The sequence below is a fragment of the Lupinus angustifolius genome, chromosome LG07 (assembly GCF_001865875.1).
Source record: "Lupinus angustifolius cultivar Tanjil chromosome LG07, LupAngTanjil_v1.0, whole genome shotgun sequence".
NCBI classification, from domain to species: Eukaryota; Viridiplantae; Streptophyta; class Magnoliopsida; order Fabales; family Fabaceae; genus Lupinus; species Lupinus angustifolius.
In genome coordinates this window covers 14,907,298-14,924,516 of record NC_032015.1, presented here as the reverse complement: position 1 = coordinate 14,924,516, position 17,219 = coordinate 14,907,298, and the positions used below count along the sequence as shown (strand labels likewise).

Here is a 17,219-nt window from a genome sequence, read left to right as displayed (position 1 = left end):
GGAAGCCAGCAGTATCAGAAAAAGAAGGGGAAAAATTCAAGGCTCGTCTTGTAGCAAAAGGGTATTCACAGCAGAAGGGGATCGACTACAATGAGATTTTCTCCCCAGTGGTGAGACACACTTCTATCAGGGCAGTGCTTGCCTTGGTAGCCAGCTGGGATATGCACTTAGAACAGATGGATGTGAAGACTGCCTTTCTCCATGGTGAATTAGAGGAGAAAATTTACATGACACAACCAGAGGGGTTCAGTGCAGCTGGACAGAGTCACTTGGTTTGCAAGTTGAAGAAGTCTCTATATGGGTTGAAGCAGTCTCCCAGACAGTGGTACAAGCGGTTTGACACTTATATGTTGAAGCTTGGTTATAAGCGTTGTGAGTATGATTGCTGTGTTTATGTGAGAAGCCTTGACGATGGTTCGTTTATTTTTCTGTTACTTTATGTTGATGATATGTTGATTGCTGCTAATCATTTGAGTGATATCAATGAGCTGAAAGTCATGCTAGGTAAGGAGTTTGACATGAAAGATTTAGGGGCTGCTAGGAAGATTCTTGGGATGGAGATTCACAGGGATAGGGGAGCTAGAAAACTATGGCTCTCCCAGCAAAGCTATGTTGAAAAGATCTTAGAGAGATTTGATATGAGCAATGCTAAAGTAGTGAGCACTCCATTGGAAAATCACTTCAAGCTTTCCTTAGATCAGTGTCCGAAGACATATGAAGAGAAGAAATACATGCCAAAGGTTCCATATGCCAGTGAAGTGGGATGCTTGATGTATGCTATGGTTTTTACTAGACCGGACTTGGCACAAGCAGTTAGTCAAGTATGCAAGTACATGTCGAAACCAGGGAAGCAACATTGGGAAGCAGTCAAATGGATTTTCAGATATTTGAAGGGGACTACAGGTCTCGGTATCATGTTTGGCAGCCAACAGAGTAAGCCTTCAGTTATTGGTTATGTTGATTCGGACTATGCAGGAGACTTGGATGATAGAAGGTCCACAACGGGGTTTGTCTTCACCCTTGCAGGTGGACCAATTATGTGGAGATCATCAGTTCAGTCTGTTGTTGCTATGTCCACAACTGAAGCAGAGTACATGGCAGCTGGTGAAGCTTCTAAGGAAGCCTTGTGGCTTATGGGGCTAGTAAATGAGTTAGGCATTGAGCAAGGTGGAGTTTCGCTGCATTGTGACAGTCAGAGTGCTATCTTCTTGGCAAAGAATCAGGTGTATCATGCTAGGACCAAACATATTGATGTGAGATTTCATAAGATCAGAGAGTTGGTAGCTTGTGGGCAGATACTATTGCAGAAGGTTCACACTTCAGAAAATGCAGCTGATATGTTAACCAAACCGGTTACTGTGGACAAGTTCAGGCATTGCCTGAGCTTGTTGAACATTCACTGATGATGGACTATGGAGCGCCCCCAACCCAATGGCGGAAGATGGAGATTGATGATATTCGCCAAGGTGGAGATTGTTGTGCAATGACTCATATCTCTAGATAACAGCAATACAAGTTATGGGCTTGGGCTGATGTAAAGGGGTTGGGGTAGAGGGCTATATATATTGATGTTATGTAAACCTAATGTAACAAGGAGAAGAATAGTAAAAACACTAATCCTTATTCTCTAATAATATATAGTGGTAGCCGCTCAACGCTCCCGGGGACGTAGGCACAATTAGCCGAACCTCGTTACCAAATCTCTTGTGTTATTCTCTTGTCTCTATACTCTTTACTATTTGATTGTTCGCTTATTCCCAACAAAATCAATCAAAATGAAAAGAGATGAAACATAATGATGAGAAACACAGAGAGAATAGGTACACGTTGAACATTGTGACTCATTGTTCATAATTACTTTGATGAAGGGTTGATAAAAAGACTTGGACTTGAGTGGTTAGTATTCCTATATGTTGATTTCATGCTTAGTGTTCATAGTTTTACCTAGAGTGGTTTACTATATTTATTAATGGAATGATGAAATGACACTTGAGATTTAATAAGGGTTTGACTAACTTGTTTACTTCAACATTCATGAATGAACAAACTTATTTAGTATTGGAGAGTTCAATATTAGGTATAAATATTTACATTTGTCACATATAATTTTTTAATAGTCCAAATTTAATTATTTCTTAATAAATAATATATAAATCACTAAATTTCATTCCTCCTCATATTGAAAAGCATATCCCAACCCAAGATGAATATGCCATAACCCATAATGGTAGCTCCCTTGAGCTGGTAACTAATGTTGGAGACTACTAGATCTAGACTAAAATCTTAAGGGTGGGGTATGTTGACAGGTAGAGCTAGAAATAGATTGAATCGAATCAAACTAGAACTCAATTTGATTAAGTTTGATAAAGATTTGTTTAACTCAAAACTCAATTCGAATTCGATGAGTTTTTTTAACTCGAGTTCAGCTCGGTTAAAGTTCACAAACTATTCTACTTAGCTCAAATTAGTTCATTTGGACAACTCTAGTAATGAATTCATTTTTATAAAAATAGTGCACAAGGTTATATATATATATATAAATATAACATTATTTATATTTATATTTCTATACTATATATAAAGTCAAAACTTGAAATAAGTACTACCATGATCTTATTTTCCTAATTTGCCCTTAATATTTTTTATTTCAAAAGTAAAACGATATAATCCTAGATAACTATAATTAATACATCTCACTTTAAGTTGAATATTTAATAAATACAAAAATTATAACATGAAGTACATCCAATAAAAAAAATTCTAATTCTCTAAGATAAAAAATACAAGTTTAATACTTAATATCATAAAATAAGAATGCGAGTCGACAGACACGAAATGTCTATTGACACGCTAGTATATATAATAACAATAAACATAAAAAATAATGCATAGGTCATGATATAATAACAATAAAAATAAAATATTAGTTTATATATATATATATATATATATATTTATTTATATATCGAATTACCTTATAAACATAATGTGTCGAATGTCAAATGAATATTGAGTTAGTTTGGTTAATCGTGATCTTTATTCAGAACTATTGAAATAAGAGAAATGTGCCCCATAATATGTATTCATGCTCCCTAAAAGAAGATATCCTTGCATTTCACTGAGGGATTGAAGATAAGCAATTCAAAGACAATTATGGAATTATAAATGACAAGTAACCTTGAAAATGATTAGACTCTCCTTATCTTAGGATTTTTGAGGTTTTAGTCTTCTACAGAATAAAGTTTGAACATTTTTTTTTCTAGTATATGATCTAACTACTGTTTTACAGTAGCTTATTTTGTATTGGCAAATAGTTTTGAAATTTATTACAAAATTTCATGTAATTTAAGTTCTCTAACTACATTGTTTTTAGCATGTTATTTTGGATTTATTTAAGGTACACGACTACACGTTATTCTTTATTTTTTTAAAGACAAAAAGTGGGAAGATGCTAATAATACATCTAAATAAAAAAATTATTATGGGCATTAGATTAAGTTTAAGATTATAATTTATTCTTTAAGTTGTTTATGACTTGAAAATATGAAAATAAATGGTATTAATAAAACAAATACTCTTATATACATGAATTAGACATTTTCAAAGTTAATTCTTCTCTTGGTCACAAATGGGCAACATGACAACATCTAAGGAAATGTACAAAGGACAGTAATTTAAACCGCATACCAAAATAGAGTGAAATAACACACAGGCCAATTTAATGAGGTTGGACCTTTCAAGGAAAATCTAAGCTATAAAGCCACAATAGCATGAGTGCTACAAGTCCTTTTCAAGCAGGGAATCCAAAGGTGGCACCCAATAACGAATATTTATGTCTTTTTATACTAACATGATAATGTTGTATAAGAAAAACTATACAATGATCACACATTAAAGTTGTTTCAATGGAACCAAAAGACAATCAATTCCAGCAAGAATAGGATGTTATCTTACCAAAGCTAAGGCTGAATATGAGAATATTGTTGTCTCACTCTCTTAATGTGCTTCCCACAAATGCCCTTGTGGTAGGTCTAATCTACCATCACTTTGCCTTGGTGTAACCAGTATCTACTCACTATATTCAAGTGTTAAATCATACATTAGATATGAGAGAATGAAAGAATTTATAAGTGAAAAAGATCCATGAAATCATTTCTTTAAGATTTTGGTTTAAAACATAATATCTCATTTGTAGCTCTTTACTTTTCTCATATATGATAACAATGAGATTTCCAGGTAGTTGAGACTCTCCAATCACAAACTGGTCTTACATAATGGACTAACAAAATGGTCTAGCAAACTGCTGCAAGAATAGGTGTTAGACATATGTAAGACAAGTTGACAGTTGTTCCTATGTGCATTTTCATCGTTTAATTAATGTTTCTTTTAGCTTCTAAAGTTTGTGGGGCTTAAGTGTAACTCATGTGACTTATGGGGCTGGGTTTATTCTATTTGGACAAACACTATTTTACTCACCCACTAACAATTGTATAGAAATCTTACTAATAAAAGCTAGGAATGCACGAGTTTTCAATTTGATTGAAATTAACTAATAGTTTCCCAAATTTGTCATTTAATAAGGGCAATCATTTTTATTTTTATTTTTTACAAGTTGGTTGGAAAAGTTAATTTCTTATCACTACAGAGTGACTGGTTCAAGTAATACATATTTGATTTCTTTTAAGTAATTCACATGTTAGAATTTTACATACGAATAAAACTCAATTATGAGAATTAACGTCGTTATATTACGGATATTCTTAGCTCAAACAATATTGTCTCATACTGCGGCTAAACAAAAAAATCAATTTCTTGGAAATACATCAACACAAATTTCTGATGTAGACCCATTTTAAGTATAATAATTTCAATTATTCATAGTATATATTTGTACATAAAATGTAGGAGTCACTTTCTAAATCCTCATAATAGGTTGGACCCTTCATAAATCTTATACAAAATTGTAAAGTGTCATTTTGCCTTTTTTTAAATAACATCTGGTTTGTACAATTTGACAATTACATAGCCTGTCCATTAAGGAATACTGTGCAGGGATGCTCATGTACAAGCCTGCATCATTTCAAGGAGAAATTAGATGTTGTGTAGGCCCAATCAGAGGAATTCAATACATTGTCAAATAATTGGGGTCAGAAATCTACACCACACTCCCAAGAAAATATTTCCACGTGTATATATGTTATTTCTATTTATATTTGGCATTTCAGGTTATTTAAGAGTTGATAATAATTAATATATGAATAATAAATGATGTAATTATAGTGTAAAAAATATTTACACCGTTGGTGCATACATTCTAAATCCTAGTGTTATAAGAACCAAACCACATTAGGCGGTCCGACCGGACTTAAAAATGATTCTAGTTTATAGTGTTAATCGAACGAAGGGTTGAATTGAGGAAATTCTGGTTCGATCGTGTTGGTTAATTTGGAATAAAAATGAAGCGACGTTTCACTTAAAATTAAAAAATGGAATATTAATCTAATATTTTATTTTACTCCACTTAAAAAATGAAGAAATATTACTTCAATATAATTACACATAATTATTAAATATAATTTTTTATATGAAATATGTTGGAAGAGTTTAATTTAATCGTTTAACCTGCTCTCCAAATCCATAATCATCGTGAAATGCATTTCACTAGCCTCATTTCGCCCCTTCTATTATTTTATAATAACAAGTACAATCAATGACCCTTATCTTAGTTTCATAAAGTAACCCAAAATTGTTAGTGCGTTTCCTATCAATGTGAAGAGCCTAAAAAATACTAAGCTTTTATTCCATCCACATCTCCCTCCATTATTATCTTTTCCTTTTCCTCTCTCACTATATGAATAACACCTTATACACTATATATCCATCACCATAAGTAGTACTTTCAAAGATGGGTGGCAAAGTTAGCAAAAGAGGTAGAAACTTTTCTGAAAAATATGTGATGCATTTGAAAGACAAAGTGAAAAGTTTGCAAGAGAAAATAAGGGATATTACTTATGAGAAGGAGAATGAGAGTAGAAACTATGAGAGGGAGATAATGGTGTTCACTATTAAGGAAGCAGATTGGAAGCAAGAATGGAAGAAGATGAAGGAAGAAGTGAAGGAGCTGAGAAAGTTGGTGGAAGAAAAAGAAGAGAAGATAAGAGAAATGGAAGAGGTTGAGAAGAATAGTGAGAAAGAGTGGGAATTGATGGGGACTAAGGTTTTGGTTGAGAAAATGAAGGAAGAGAGAGCAAGGAGAGATGAAGCTGTTGAGAAATGGAAGCAACTTTATCTTGCAATTAAGACTGAGTTGGATGAACTCATTCAGAGGACAATTAATGGTTTCACTCTTACTCTCATTCTCTCACTGCTTTTTTTAGAATAGATTGTGCACATAATAAGCACATTATTATTAGCGAATAATATGATGCATCATAAGTATTTTTTTTTGTGATTTTGCCTTGTGCTCTTATGTTCACTGAAAAGTAGTTTGTGGGTGGGGTTCAATATTCAATCACCTACCCTTCTAACAAACATAGTGGTTTAAATTGCTAACAACACATCATGTTATGCGGCCACAATATTATTGTTGTGAAGATTGTCGTAATCGCAATTATGATGTGACACTAAGTTACAATGATTTGGCTATATCGGACCACAATGTAACCATATCAGACATAACCATATTTGAGCTGCATCGTATTTAGACATATTTGTGTGTGTTGTTTTGGTTTGGTTGAGCTTATTTGTTTTATGCCAATTTCTTTGCAGGGGATGGTTTATATTTGAAGACAGAAGAAAATGACATCCAAATGGAAAATCTGAAGTGGGAACTGCAAGACAAGGAAGAAACCATCAAATCCTTAAAAGCTCAGTTAATTTCAATGGAGCAAGAAAAGAAAAAAAAGGAGAGAGAATTTGACTTGTTAAGGCAAAGCTTGAGAATCATGAATGGCAAGAAGAATTCACTTCAAACAAAAGAGAAGTTCTTGAAAAGCAAAGTGAGAAGATAGAGTGCAAAATGGTGCATAAAGACTAAAGTTAGTATCAAAATTTTAACAAAGTGGGGGTAGAATGTAGTATTATTGAATAGTGGGTTGGTTTGTATCTTGCAATAGCACCTGTTTTGCTTTTATTATTATTTTTCACCTTTTTATGCAGAAAATAAGAAAGCCTATACTTCCACATAAGAAAAAGGCTCTTTATTGGAAATAGACAAAGAAAATTATGATGGAAGATTAGCAATGTTTCTATTTAGACTTGGTTGCTGAATATGTCAGGTTCTAGTAGATTCAAGGAAGGAAAAAAATAATTTGCTCATCTTATTGGTCCCCTTTCCTCAACCCCATTATGTAGATTCAAACAAATTTCATTACTAAAAGAAGTGTCAGTTCTAGTTCATGTGTTTGAAACAGTTGTTTGGACTGGACTAACGGTTCGATGGGTCTAATTGTAGATTGAAATAGGAAATGACTACCTTTAAACTAGAAAACAGCCCTTTTAGTCCGTTTGCTTTAAACCATTGAAACCTCAGTTGAATTGTTTTGAATTAGGTGTTGGATCAACTATTTTACTCAAATAGCAAAAAAAAAGCTAAGAAAGGAACAAATATTTTAGAATCAACCGTGAAAATCTATTCTTCCTCAACCCTTCATCATATTTACATGAAATCCATATATTTTTAATTATATAATTTATATGATGTGGTACGGTTAAATAATTTAAATCAATTAAAACCAATAGAAACATCAAATGTCCTATTTGAGTATCATTACTTTTAAACAGTCCATTCATAAGCGAGCTAAAAACTAATGAATAATAACATTAATGATAAATGTTTTAAAACTAACATGATAAAAAAGGGTACACATCTGTTGTCTCGCACTTTGTGAGGGTACATAGTGTGAGACATCAAATGTAATGTGCTCCTGATAAAAAAGAAACAAAATCAAAACGTTGGTATGACTAAGAAGTTGTTATGCTTCTATTCGTTAGACGATAAAAAAATAATATAATTGTTAGGAATATTTCAACTTCTATGTTAGAGCACTTATGTGACTCATTATATTATTCATGTAGAATTTTTTATCTGTATTAGTTTTCTTTTTCATCCTGTATAAAAGAATTGTTTTGTTGATGAACAAAATCAGATATTCTATCCTGGCTCTTATTTACTACATAACCAACAGTATAACAAATAGAATGGCTGAATCATCAGCTAACAAGGAATTAAATAAATAAAATAACTTACAAGTCATAACCTATAGTTTAATGTGTAAACATATTAAACAAAATATATTAATCAAGCACTTACCTTTTAGATAAGATAAAATAATTTATTATAAACTGCATGGTTGAATCACACCTTAAAGATGAATGTTTCTATGGTACAAATGTGCATAGAAGAACAAGATGGAAAAGCCAATATAGGTACATATACAATATACAAACAGACAAAACTAAATAAATAAGTGAAGTCTGGTCTACAACGACCCCACTCCCCTTAACAGATTTTATTGGGAAGCCTAAACCAGACACATTTTTTTTCCGGTGACTATCAATCCCAACTTGTAACCACACATATCTCCTTAGGCTTTGTTTGTGAGTCATGAGAGAAAGAGAAAGATCAAAGGACGAATAAGGGAGAGGGACAAGAAAGAGAAAGGAAGACAAACATCTCCCTTATTTGAGATTGTGAAATTTAAATGAGAGGAGAATGAATGATTAATGTAATGCAAAAATATTATTTTATCATCCTTTTATAAAAACTTAGTGTTAAAGCATAAATGACATAAAGATACAAATATAATTAAAAATTATTAGTAAGGGTGGTTAGATATTTTGACTTGTTTACCTCCCAAAATGGGAGAACCATGAAATCTCCCATCCCTTCCATTAAACTCTTAAATAAGGGAATCCTTCTCTTAAGTCATCCAACTCTAAAATAGAACTCTTAAACAAACCCTAAACAAATTAATATCGGATGATCCAGTACACACAACCCACATAAATTATTTACAGGATTTAAACATATAACTTATAGTCAGTAACCAACAATCTCATGGTATAATATTAATAGTTGAAACAAATTTTTATTATTGATAACTAGCAAGTTACCTGTGCGAATGCACGGGGTCATATTTTTTCACTACATGATTAAAAACATACATATTATATCTATATTGTTTTTTTAAGCACAAAGAACAACTTCAAATTTTGTTATTTTGAAATTGATATATTTTCAAAATTCAATGTCCTTCATTTTTTAACATGACAAATATTAAATATATACAATATCATAGTATCAAAAATTGTAAATGCATTTAAAAATTGATGAGTTAATAGGTTGAATTTTGGCCCTCATTAGTATTACACATATCAATAGAATCAGAACTATTGTATTCAATTTCATCATCTAATATTATTAAGTCTAAAAATATTTGCTTTAACTTAATAAGTCATTGAATTATAAATATTTTTAGTTGGAATTAAACTAAAAAAAGTCATTTATTTGTTCAATAATTTCAATAGTTGATGCAAGCATTGTCTTTGGTTATAAAAACTCTTTATTTTTTTAGCAATCTTGTAGATTTGGATAAGCACTTTGAACTATGACATCTATTGGATTATCAAAATTAACAAATGTATATGTCATTAGGTAGGGAATGACGTAGTTATGAAAATTGTAAATAAAAATAAAAAATATAATTTAACTAATATAGACTAATGTTATTATATTTTTTGTGTTAGCGATTATGTACAATTACAATAGTTTATTATAATATTTTAAAATTGTATCATTGTTTTAATTATATGTCTTCATCCATAAAATTTTTATACAATAATATTTTAATGATGTACAAGAAATGATAGATGACACATAAAATGATTAAATAATATTAACTGAGAACATTTTAAGATCTATTTAAACATGTAATTACTACATAGTCCATTTACTATATTTAAAATATGTTTTCAAAGTTTCTTAACAACTTTAATATATAATTTTAAAGTAGAAACTAAATCATCACAATTAAGAGGAGGGATCCACTTATTCCCCATCCTAGTCATCAATTATAGGGAAATCTAATAGTTTGAATTAGTGAGTAGATCTAAACTATTAGTTACCCATAAAATTGATGGCTAAGATGAAGAATAAGTGTAAAAAACTTACTCTTGGAGTAAGTGGGTCCACACTCCATAATTAATGTCCCAAATTCCTTAATTACAGGAAAGAAAACATTTAGGAATTATCAACTTTTCTTCTAATTAATATTAAAAATAATTATTTTTATGAAATAAATTAAATATCAACATATCTATTTATTAATTCTAATATCATAGTTCATTCTATTAATAATAAGATTGTATATCTGATATTAAAGTTTTTAAAAATAATTAAATGAGAATGTTTTAAAATCTATTTAAATAATTAATATTAATTTTTTTTATTTTTAATAAATAAATTCATTGTCTATCATTTTTATGCCAGACAGAATAACAACAAACTTTTCTTATTAATTGTAATATGGTAACACATTTTTTCATTTAATAATAAAATTAGATTCCTACGATTTAAGTTTTTAAAAAAATTATTAATTGATATTAATTGAGACATTTTAATATTTATTTAAATGCGTAATTACTACATATTTCATTTACTATTTTTAAAATATTTTTTCAAAGTTTTATAGCAACTTTAAAACATAATTTTAAAGTAGAAACAAAATCATCGTTATTTTTATTTTTGATGGGAAATGGTTAGTATGTTAGTATTTGTTGTGGACAATAATCGAACCTTAAATCTCCTTCACTCCACCCCTAACAATTAAAACACCTTGTAACTCATTTTTTATTGTTTTCAATTTGCTATGGGTGAGGCTCAAAGCCACAACCTCATCCACCCTATTCCTTAAACTTTTTCACCTTAACAATCAAATCATCTTACGATTCCCAAACAATGTTATTATTGCTCCAAATTCCTTAATTCGTTATTAATGCCCAAATTCCTTAATGAAAGGAGAGTGAGCATTTACTTCAATCATGGTGACATTAATGACATGCTCCTAATTCTAACGAGAATTGATAATAGAATTATTAAGAGAATTATAGTTATTGTTATTAATGCTATAATACCCTCCTTAGTAACATGTTTTTGGTTGCCTAGATTCTTTTTCGTGGGTCACCTTAAAATTAGGCATTAAAGTTAAAACCGAATTATTCTCATGGCAAAAACGGATTAACATCTCTCATTTTTTTGCTCACCCATTGAATCCACATTTATTGCCCCAGTTGTAACGGACGTAATAATTTCAACTTTTCCACTAGATTCGTTAGCCATTATTAATCTAATTAATCTAATATAAGAATATACTCACAATTGATTTCTTATTTTAAATATGATTGCTTTATATATTTAAATAATACAGTGATAGTAAGTAATATATATTCAAAAAATAAGGATCTCATCCGTTATATTATTTAAGGTTGGATTCATTAGTGTCATTAATAGGTAATAAATTATTCTAGTAACTAATATATATTCAAAACTGTTATAATGATTTATCTCGTAATGAGAATTGCATAAAATTGGGAAATCGCAAATAATTTAAATAAATTATAACATTATTTTTGTCTATATATGGAAATGCCAAAAATCCAGAAATATTTTACATTAAAAATGAATTATGACAAAAACCTAATAAAAATAAAGGCATTATTTTTCTACACTCATATAGTAATGATAACCTCTAATCATTATATTCTAGGAGATGTGTTTTGTCTTCTACAAATGCTGAAACAAATAACATGACCAATCCATAATTCTTGTACACTCGCATATTAATTGCACTCTCTAATAAGTGTGTTCGAGGAAGTGAGTTTTCTCTTGTGCAAATGCTGAAACAAAGATCAGGACCAATCCATATTTTAGTTGAGAAAAATATACACATTAGGAAAAAATTAACAGATATACATCATGTAAGAAAAACAATCACGATTCAAAAATTTATATGATAAATAAATTATATTTAATAACAAAAGAAAGATTGAAAGAGTATACAAATGGAACATTGAAAGAATATAAAAATAAAATAATATTTGTGAGTGAGTTTGAGAGTTCAAGATGACATATTTGTTGAACAAAATATATGATGAAAATAAACACAGTGATGAGAAAATTTAACATACATCATTGACAAAAATGATTATGATGCAAATATTTATATGACGAAGAAATTATATCTACTAACAAAAGAAAAATTGAAAGAGTCTACAAAGAAATTAAAAATTGAAAAGTATATAATATATCTACCAACAAAGACAATAATTAAAAGAATATAAAATCATACATGTGAAATGAAAAATTGAAATAGTATAAAATATATCTACAAACAAAGACAATAATTAAAAGAATATAAAATCATACATGTGAAATGAAAAATTGAAATAGTATAAAATATATCTACAAACAAAGACAATAATTAAAAGAATATAAAATCATACATGTGAAATGAAAAATTGAAATAGTATAAAATATATCTACAAACAAAGACAATAATTAAAAGAATATAAAATCATACATGTGAAATGAAAAATTGAAATAGTATAAAATATATCTACAAACAAAGACAATAATTAAAAGAATAGAAAATCATACATGTGAGTGAGTTTGAGAGTCGAAGATGATAGATTTATTCAATAAAATATGTGAAATTTATATGATGAAGAAATTATATCTACTACAAATGGAAAAAAAATGAAATAGTATAAAAATAAAACCATATATCTGAGTTGGTTTGAGAGTTGAAGATCATAAATTTGTTGAACACAATTTGAGAAATAATACAATATATTTACCAACAAAGACAGAAATTAAAAGAATAGAAAATCACACATGTGAGAAGAATAGAAAATCATAGATGTGAGTGAGTTTCAGAGTTGAAGATGGTAGATATGTTGAGAAAAGAAGAGACACCATAATGAAATGGCAACCAGAATAAATGTAAGAAAAAATGCCCAACGTTTTGTTCCTCCTTTATTATTTATTTAATGAGTTATTATGTTCAGCTTTTTTAAACAAATAACAAAAGATAGTTTTGATCTTATGTGTAAGATTGTATAATGGGAGATAAAGAGCTTTTGGAGGGAAAACTTTGCATGAGATGTTGACATGTGTCCCTATCTAATGTGGCAAGAGTAAACTTTGCATGAGGTGTTAAGTGTTAACATGTGTCCCTAGCTGATGTGACAATTTTTAAAAAATAGTAAATAGATGTCCTAATGACTTAAAATTAAATGAAGTTATTTTAAATATGTGATTAAGAGGATTAATATGGAAATTTAGATTGAGGAGATTATTATTTCCTTAAATTTCGGAAGACATCCTCTATAAGTAACAAATAACTCAATCACTTTAGATAGTTTCTCGTGTGAATAACACTTGTATGGTCCATGAAGAAGATGGGAGGACATCAGTACCATTTTTATATATGTTTGCTAATTAGTGGGACAAATATTTTTATAATATCCAAGTCATTGTCTTTATGTGTTAAAATGTATTTTTAATTTATTTATTCCCTTTGTTTATTTTTATTTTCCATAATTACTGTTCTTTAGTGTTGATTAGGTATGGTCGGTATCAAGTGCCCAATTGAGTAGAAGTAATCAGGAGCCTTGGTTGGATTGTCATCTGGACCCGCCAAAAGAGGTACCTGAAAATGTTCTCCGACGATCAAGTCAGTATGTGGTTTCTAGAGAGAGAATGAGAGTGAATATGAGAGGGTTAGAGTAAGAACAATAAGTGCAAGTAATAAATGAGTAAATGAAAATTAAGTATACTCCCTGTGTGGGATCCTCTATTTATAGAGTTTGGAGCTGCTGATGTGGCGCATGGTCATTGGTTAGTATATGGTGGGTACAAGTGGGGTCAGAGATGTATTAATGATGAGTCAGTGATATTAATGACGAGTGATGAACAATATATTACACACTATGCATAACCTTAATTTAGCATGATTGATGATTCTTGGTGCCTAATTGACTTTGTTTCATATGGTTTAGTGTTTTAGACTTTATTGGACTAATATTTCTAAAATGAGTTAATTTGGGATTATTTGATCTGATTAAATCTATTATCATTTTCAGATCATATTTGGCACCAATGACATTTTAGGCATTATGGAAGTAGAGGATATGTGTTGAAGTGAAGATTGTATTTTTATTTTAGGAGTTTTTTTATTGTAATTTAGCTTTGGACCCATTGTTAGGCCACATTCAGTTTTATGTGTGTTGGAGGGGTTAAATTTGGATTCCCCACTCCAAACAGACACACTTTTTACTTTTTCCCTCCCTCATTTTGAAACACACACATTTTTGTTTTCCCATATTTTTACTCAGCTAGGGTTTCACATCTTCTTCATTTTCGGTTTTCAGTCATCTTCTTCATTTTTAGTTTGTATCTTCCACCGAATGGAAGACTAAACTTGTAGGCTAAATTCCTTTGGTAATATATCACAACTCTTGAGGTTTTGTTATTAATGCATTTTCCATTTCTTTATTGTTGATTTCTTCTGTCTTAGAAACTTGTTTATGAGTTTATCTTCACTTAGTTGATTTACTCTTTAGTGCATGAATGCTTAGTTCGTGTGAATTTGTTAACCGTTTCATGCTTATGCTGATTTGGCTTAGTTAAAGACTTAGGTTTGGGAACTTTGAATTGATTATCGCTTAGTTAATTTTTTCTCAACAAATTCAGAAGGTAATGGTTGGAATCTGAAAATAATCTTTTGAAATCGAGGACTGAGTTGTGAACAAAACAACAAAAGGGATTTAGCCGTTTTATTACATTGCTTAACTACTGATTCTGAATTTGATTTATGTTCATACTATCCAACAACAAAAAAACCCTTGTGTGTGTGTGAATATAAGGTGTTTGAAGCTTTGCTTGAAAGATAATCCTTGGGAAATGACCTAGGAGTCACTTCCTAGTACTATAGTTTTTAATTGTTCTATTATTTGTAGCGGGTACGACCTCGCAAATTTGGCGCCGCTGCCGGGGATTATCGGTTCGTGTCAATGGTTCTTAGTATAGTTTAGTGTGTGTCTTAGAATAACCATTCTGTTTGGGTTTCAAAATCTGTCTGTAGTATTCACTATTTGATGTCTTGTTTAGCCATTTCCCTATTGGTTGATTCAGGTGTATGTTGGTTAATATAGTTGTGGTTGAAATTTTTACTTGAAACTTTGTTTCCACACTTCTTTCATCATCTATTGAATGCTGGATGCACCATAGTCAGTCACCTTGCTGCTGGTTGTGAGATACAAACAAATAGTGACTAGTTTTACTGTAGATTTTCTATTTTGGGCATAATTTTGGAATTGTTAATCAGAATTGGACATATTATATATGCATTTGGGGTAGAAAAATCCAAAAATTCTTCCACTACAAATTGTTTATTTAGAACCCATCCTGAAAATCCAAAAAGAGTTTGTTTACTATTTCTTTTTTATTTTACAAGTTTATTTTTCCAATTGTTTTGATTTTGTTGCATTTAATTAAATTAGTTAGGCTTTGAGTTTTGTCCTGAAACGTTTTTGTGGATGTTTCCTATGGTATTAGGATTTTATTGATGCAAATTCTAGTTAATCATTGAAATTTAACATGTATTTCACTTACTGTCCTACATGGTTCTCACTATTGCATTTAGTGCATGACTAGGAGAAATCCTGACTCTTTGCATCCAATAAATCCTGAAATTGATAGAACATTTCATAGTTTGGTTAGACAAGTTAGGAATTTAAATTTAGATAGTGCGTCTTTTCATCTTAGTGTTAATATACGTGATAGTGATACTGATTCTGCTGTTTCTGTGCATTCTGTTGCATACTCTAAAAATATGGTTGAACCACCTCAAATCCCATGTGAGAGGACACTAAGGGAGCTGGCTGAACCTGATTTCACATATGAAAGTTTGTGTATCCAGTATCTTAATGAGGATATGCCATATGTGCTCAAAACTGGACTAATTCATTTGTTGCCTAAGTTTCATGAACTTGAAGGTGAATATCCTCATAAGCATCTTAAGGATTTCCACATTGTATGTTCCACCATGAAGCCTCGTGATGTCCAAGAGGACCACATATGTTTGAAGGAATTCCCACATTCACTTGAGTGCGCTTCAAAAGATTGGATGTATTACTTGGCCCCTGGTTCTATTACTAGTTGGGATGACCTGAAAATAATCTTCCTTGAAAAATTCTTTCCTGCCTCTAGGACTACTGCAATCAGAAAAGATATTTCTGGAATCAGACAACTACATGCATTAGGTTTATATGAATATTGGGAGAGATTCAAGAGACTATGCGCAAGCTGCCCCCATCATTAGATATTTGAACAACTCCTCTTTCAATATTCTATTAGGGTCTGAACAACATGGAGATGAATATCATTGATGCTGCTAGTGGTGGTGCACTTGGAGACATGACCCCTTTTGAGGCTAGAGGTTTGATTGAGAAGATATCTTCCAACTCTCAACAGTTCAGTGTAAGAAGTAGTGATGTTATAATGGTCAGAGGTGTCCATGATGTTGGGACAGATTCGGTAAGACAAGATAACATTGAGAAAAAAGTTGCCTCCCTTGCTACCTTGGTCACTCAACTTGCCATGAATCAGCAGAAACCTCTACTTACAACACGAGTTTGTGACATTTGCACCGCAACTGACCATTATGTTGATGTTTGTCCTTCTCTCTTGGAGCCCAAAACTGGTGACCATCTTGAGGCCTATGCTGCAAATATTTACAACAACAGACCTCAACAACGACAACAGAATTATGATCCTTCATTAAGCAGATACAATCCTGGTTGGAGGAATCATCCGAATCTTAGATGGTCTAATCCTTCACAAACTCATCCAGGGCCACCATTTCAGAACAATAATGTTGCACAAAACAGATCATATGTGCCTCCTCCAATCCAACAGAAGAGACAACAAGAATTGAATAGTAATCATGCTCCTGCACTTGGTGAACCTTCATTAGAAGAACTGGTGAGGCAGATGATGAAAGTGCGCATGTCAAGAGGAACACTCTCTCATTATATGTCATGGTTTTGATGAGGACAACTTGTGCTAATAAGAGCTTGAAGATCATCAACAAATCAATTTGCTTAAGTCTTTTGATTGGTACTAGACTTAGACTAGAAACTAGTTTAGGTTGAGTCTA

General features: G+C 31.0%; 1 protein-coding gene across 2 annotated transcripts; it reads left to right on the top strand.

Moving 5' to 3' along the window:
* On the top strand, nt 5,709–7,391 carry LOC109352452 (golgin subfamily A member 6-like protein 6). Of its 2 annotated transcripts, XM_019594445.1 has the most exons (3): nt 5,709–6,338; nt 6,769–7,037; nt 7,160–7,391. In XM_019594445.1, exons 1-2 carry the CDS (start codon nt 5,906–5,908, stop codon nt 7,008–7,010), a joined length of 675 nt encoding a protein of 224 aa, XP_019449990.1. In that variant the 5' UTR covers nt 5,709–5,905; the 3' UTR covers nt 7,011–7,037; nt 7,160–7,391. The 2 variants fall into 2 exon arrangements, with proteins under 2 accessions (XP_019449990.1, XP_019449989.1); XM_019594444.1 differs by having other exon boundaries at nt 5,724–6,338; nt 6,769–7,391.

Bases quoted from the DNA above. Each gene is read 5' to 3' on its own strand.
- LOC109352452 (XM_019594445.1), top strand. From the start codon at position 5,906: ATGGGTGGCAAAGTTAGCAAAAGAGGTAGAAACTTTTCTGAAAAATAT. The intron at 6,339-6,768 runs GTTTCACTCTTA...ATTTCTTTGCAG, and splicing joins CATTCAGAGGACAATTAATG to GGGATGGTTTATATTTGAAG.